The sequence below is a fragment of the Hordeum vulgare genome, chromosome 2H (genome assembly GCF_904849725.1).
Source record: "Hordeum vulgare subsp. vulgare chromosome 2H, MorexV3_pseudomolecules_assembly, whole genome shotgun sequence".
NCBI lineage: Eukaryota > Viridiplantae > Streptophyta > Magnoliopsida > Poales > Poaceae > Hordeum > Hordeum vulgare.
This window is the reverse complement of record NC_058519.1, coordinates 121,291,110-121,296,842: the sequence shown is the minus strand read 5'-3', so window position 1 is coordinate 121,296,842 and position 5,733 is coordinate 121,291,110. Positions and strand designations below refer to the sequence as shown.

Here is a 5,733-nt window from a genome sequence, read left to right as displayed (position 1 = left end):
AGGGTAATTGTAAAACGGGTGAACAAATACAAACGAGCCGTGAGTCGTGACTCGTTGAATCTCGTACCCGGCCTTTGGAGCAATGGACCGTAGGCGCAGGGTTGCTTTGCAGAAATGCCACAGTGCACATGAATACGCGGCATATACAGTGGGTGTACGAGCCCAAGAAAGCAAAGATAATTGGTGGTGTGTGGCCATCTGGGCAATACCGCCAAATTCATCTGCCTGTCCTCGACACCGCACCCACAGGCTTTGCATGCATCCATGCGTTAACTGGCATTCATTCATGGCCGTCCTCTTTACACAAAAAAGCTCAGAGGTTGGTGGTGGGTGCATTGATGAAAGTGAAACCGCAGCCAGGTGTCGTACAACTTTCCCGTCGCTAGTTCAATACTTGGTCACACCGAAAAAATCCATTTTAAACCTTAAATTTATAGAGGTTAGGCAATTTAAACCCTGAACTCAAAATACCTGTCGTTTGTACCTTAAACCTGTGAATCCCGGTCTAAATCGAACCCTAGACATGTTTGGTGCGCTAGGAATGCGACGACTCAGGCCGGGATTGCACGCTACTCTCATTGCCATGTGGACCCTATGTGTCAGATGCTTCTTCCTTAATCTGGCAGATGCAAATAGATGTGCAACGCAGTGCAGGAGAGCACGCTGGCACCCAACGTGGAGGCAGCGGATGCCTCGGCGACAAAGCGCATTGGCGAGGTGCGGCTGCTGGACACATCCTACCCCGAGCGGCTTCCGGCGCCACCTCCGCAAGGCCATGGACAAGATATTCAGCCTGCTGCTATCCCTCCCGTCGCGCTGCAAGAAGACTGTGCAAGGAGAGTAGCGGCAAAAAGGGCGACGTGCGTTCTGCAGGTCCTGTTCGTCGACCTGCAGCTCCAGGCGGTGCACCCTGTCATCCTCCCCCGCCGTGACCCACTCATCGCCGCCGCAGTCGAGCCCGCGCACGGGACCCACGTGAAACCTTGCGCCGCTGGAACGGACACGGTCGAGTGGGTGTCAAAGGAGGAGGAGAGGAGGTGGAGGGAGTCGGAGGAGATGGTGGCGGCGAGGATGGAGGGGGAGCAGCGGAGGGCCGTAGGCCGGGAGGGAGGCGAGCAGGGAGGCCGGATGGTGGAGCGGGAGAAGGCTGAGGCGTGAGGAGGCGGGCACAAAGGGGTCATGGACGGCGACCGAAGGAGGCGGATGCGGTGAAAGAGAGCCAGCGGACGAGGTCGATGGAGAAGGGGAGCGGATGACGGCGGAAGGAGGGGCGGTGGTGCATGCTTGGAAGCGCGCGGGAACTAGTCTATGTCCAGTTGGCTGAATCGGGAGCGGAGAGAGCACCTGGAAGGGCGGTGGCGGATGAAATTTCCTGAGGCCCAAGATTCGATAGAAAGAGGTGAGGTAGAAGATACATATGACATGTGGGTTATCTTAGTCAGCGGGACAACAAAATTATTTAGTTTGAGTTTTTTTTTCTATAGTGGAAAACTGGTTCAAGGTTTGGAATAGACCGGGATTCACAAGTTTAAGGTACAAACGACAAGGATTTCAAGTTCAAGGTTTAAACCGCGTCACCTCTATAAGTTTAAGGTTTAGAATGGACTTTTTCGTTGGTCACACAATCTCCTCCGCGGGCTCCGGCCATTCACTCAAGTCGCGTGCCCCGGCATTGCGGTTTCACCTCAGCTAGATAAGTGGCCGGCTTTTGCCGAACATCTCTTGGACGACAAGGTTGAAGAAGAGAAGACGATGAAGCCCTTCCCGCTGACCCTAGCTCTCCTGTCCCTCTTCCTCGTCGCCTCGTGTCAGGACCTCGCCGTGGCCGCAGGTAACTTCACCGGACACAGACGCTCGCTCTTTGATCTGTTCTTCATGCCACTCCGGCGGCGCTCCCTGATGACAGAAAGTGTTTTGCTTTGCCTTGTGGAGATGGCGGGCAAGAGCAAGATGCGGGCGGAGATGTCGGCGCCAGCGCCGGCGCCGCTCCGGTTCCGGACGGCGTGTGCGAGGCCAAGTGCAAGAACCGGTGCTCGCAGAAGGTGGCCGGGCGGTGCATGGGGCTGTGCACGATGTGCTGCGGCAAGTGCGCCGGCTGCGTGCCGTCGGGGCCGCTGGCCAGCAAGGACGAGTGCCCCTGCTACCGCGACATGAAATCCCCCAAGAGCGGCCGCCCCAAATGCCCCTAGGAGTCGCTACCACGATTCGTTTCTTTTAGGTGAATGAATGGGATGGTTGGAGATTCAGGGGTTCCCCTTGTTTGTGAGCTTGATTTGTTTGTTCGGCATAAACAGCGTAGATCTGGTTTGAGTAGTGAGGAGTGTTTCCATGTAACGTCTTCTCGCATCCGGAGCTCTGGACTTTGTACCTTTATTGTATGTGTTCTTTGATGCAGAATCTGCTCAAGATTTAGGTCCCGGAATGTCGTTGGCCTCATTCGACCCGGGCGGTCGGGCCGGCGACTATTCAAGCATTTAACGGCGTCTTTTTTCTTTGGCATCAGCGCTTAGCGGCATGCTTTGTTCAAGCATAGATTTGCTGCTTCTTTTTTTTGAGGTACTAGTACGCAGGCACGTGGACGTCTTAACTGTCATCATCACTCACTATGTTCTTCTTAACTTAAATCTACTACCCCTCCCAAACTTAAATGGGCGTTGAAGGCCTACAGATAATAATCAGAGGACCAGCCTTGTTCTTATGTTTCTATCTACAGGGATCTCAGTGTGTTGACAGAATCAAAATACATGTGGCCTCAAAATAGAAATATTCACTGATTTTATAGATAATACTTCAGAACTAACCAACAGCAGGATAAATCATGGCCATATTTTGTATGGACAGGTTTGCTAGCAACCAAAACGTACCCAATATGCATAACCTTTGGCATGCGATCCAAAGGGTCGAGCTCCCACAGCTCCAAGCTGCCGCTGCCGCCCCGTAGGCTTGCGTCGGTGCCGTATGCGGTGCGCCGCCTCTCGCCAGAGTTCGTCGCAACCGGAGGTTCACCGTCAAGGCCGCCACGCCCCTGCCCTTCCTCCTCTCCCTTCCTTCTGTTCTTCTATATATCTCCTCCTCACCTTCGAAGTTGTGTGTCCTTGGAACTGCAGCAGGCCATGGAGAAGCTCAGCAACCGCCGCAGTCCATCCGACTCGCCGGAGCCGCCTGTCGTACAGACATCATTTAATGGCAACCAAATCTGCATATAACCCTGCATGATTTAGTACCTTAGTTGTGCTCTGTTATAATAGTTGATTAGAGTGATTAAACCCCCAAGAGTATACATAAGCTATACCTGTTCCCGAAGTTGCAATCATTAGGTTGAGAAGGAACAAAACCAAATGAGATGCTTGGTGCATAATTTATAGCCGAGAGATAACCTGCAGTTTTATGTATGATTCAGCTAGGTTGACAGGATGCTTCACATATCAGAGCTGATGGAGAAGTTCAACATGGAAACAACAGACAAAATCACGCTTTTATATTGAAATGTTATATGAAGTTGCATAGCAAAAGCTTTTATATTGTCTGAGAGGATACTACATGAGCCATGCATCTTGGAAGAAAGTTGCCAATCACAGGTTGTAAACATAATAACTTGATAGTTGCAAGACTTCCCTTAACATCATCTTGGAAGAAAGTTGCCAATCAAGTTTGTCATCATACATCAAACAAATCAGCAGTGTAGAAAAGAAGTACCTTCAGAGCATCGCACTTGAAACAGGCATTCAGGTTGGTATGCAGTGACCGCCCCATGCCCTCTAAGATCAACTGCATAACGTTCACAGCCAAAACCAACAAATCAAACAACTCCCCAGCTGATTATTGCACACAAGGAAATACATTCAGCTCAAAGAACAAGTCCCCTTACCAGATCAGCATCCTTGGCGGCAGCTGCAAGCTCCGAGCTAACCTGCCGGAAATCAATACACGGACTGCCACATCCATTCTCCACGACCATTAGTGGCACTGATGTCGGTTCATCCTTGGTATCATCTTGGATGCCAGCCATAGCATCGACCATGAGTCCGCCTGCTTCTGCAGCTTTCCGAAGGATACCACAGTGTCGCGACACATAACAACCAATAAAGCAGAAGCCAGATGCATGAGTAGATAAAACAGCTAGGATGGCCAAGGAGAACAAATTTCCATTCACTTTGTACCTTTGCAGCTTCAACTACAATTTCTGGAAGTTCATTAGCCGTAATATCGTTCAAAGCCGGCAACGAATTTGCAACCAGAACTACCTGCAGAATCAGCATTTGGTTACCAGCTTATGCTGAGTGTCTGAGTAGCAGTAGAAAGAGTAATCATTGAATGGTTATTTCACAACGTTGCTCAAACTGGGGAAGTCATCTTTCTATCAGTTCCGGCATTCAGTCTTTCAGTCTGGTTGATGCAAATAAAATAAAATTTCTAGATCTGGCATACAGTCTACATTTTCAAGTAAGGACAACATGAATGCAAATTACACACTATGGCATGCAATATACTGCTTGTCTCCGGTCCATGATGCAATCTCTTGAAACAACAGAGCTTTTGTTCTTTTCAGTTCAAACTATAATGTGTTGCAAACCTAGCAAAATGTGTTCTTATTTTCATACTCTCAATTTATACCTCAACCCCACCTCATAGAAATTCTCGTGCTAAAGGAAGCATTCCAAGGACCACACCAGCACCCACGTTATCAACAGAAATAAGTGCTCTTTTGTATGGCTGATCCTTCTTAAGCATTATACTTTTGAACGTATCGAAGTCATCAATCTAAAACAAAAGATACCATCATTACAATTATCTGGTCATATATTAGTATAACTCGTAAAATATAATTTGGGTAACTCGTGCATTGCAATAACATTTGAATTTGAGACTTGGAATACTTGCCCGCCAAGGACGTTGCATCTTTTTGCGGCTCATGCGATAAATTTCTATTATGGTTCCTTGGTTGTAAAGGTCCACGCAAGCTTTAGACCCCCAATCAAATATGTTTGCAGCAAGGACACCTTCAATTAGCGCAAGCAATCTATCTTCCTGAAAACATCGAGCATAAAAGTAAAACTCAGACGAATTCATAATTCTAGAGATGAAACTGAGTGTAGATTGCTGAACTACCGGCCAGCAACATGTGACCGTCACAGAAGCATGCAAGCAAAAAAAAATCAACAAAAAACTGCTTACCGTGGAACTGGTGGATGGGGCCAGAACAAATCTGATTCTCAGTTACACAATATGTGGCAGTTTATGAATTATTATTTTTTTGCTGCGATATTAACCAAAATTCTCAAAAAAAAAAACATCTATGCGCTATGCCAATGGATAAAGAAGGGAAACATTCTGGTACTGATAGATGCATCGGTACTGATAGAAGTTGTTCCTCCTCAAAGTGAGAAGGAAGAGGCCTTCTCAACTTCATCGTCATTTTCAACATTCTTCGTAATTGCCAAACCAGCATTTGAAGGTGTATATGTACCAACAATACGCGTTTAGCCAGTAAGAAAGTCCTAGTAGACTAACACACAAGTTCATCCACATGACTGATGATGGCACATAAAAACCCGTTTCACTGGACCATCAAAAAGGGATACATCAAGCGCGGTGTGGTACCTGATTGCTGAACAATGCATTAGCAACATCAGTCACTTCTCCCCCACAATCTCCCTGCATTCCATGACCCAGTGACCGCTATGACACTTGGGCGCCGCCAGCCACATTCACCACATGTACTTGCAGTCCGGG

General features: G+C 48.3%; 1 protein-coding gene across 1 annotated transcript; it reads left to right on the top strand.

Moving 5' to 3' along the window:
- The first annotated feature begins 1,606 nt into the window (after window positions 1-1,606).
- LOC123429759 (peamaclein-like) lies at window positions 1,607-2,473 on the top strand. The gene is made up of 2 exons (XM_045113759.1): window positions 1,607-1,831; window positions 1,933-2,473. The coding sequence occupies exons 1-2, from the start codon at window positions 1,753-1,755 to the stop codon at window positions 2,187-2,189; spliced, it is 336 nt and encodes a 111-aa protein (XP_044969694.1). The 5' UTR covers window positions 1,607-1,752; the 3' UTR covers window positions 2,190-2,473.
- The last annotated feature ends 3,260 nt before the right edge of the window (window positions 2,474-5,733 follow it).

What these genes read in the sequence shown, in the direction of transcription:
- LOC123429759 (XM_045113759.1), top strand. Translation starts at nt 1,753, where the DNA reads ATGAAGCCCTTCCCGCTGACCCTAGCTCTCCTGTCCCTCTTCCTCGTC. An exon ending in GGACCTCGCCGTGGCCGCAG is followed by an intron (nt 1,832 to 1,932) that starts GTAACTTCACCG and finishes TGCCTTGTGGAG; the next exon opens with ATGGCGGGCAAGAGCAAGAT.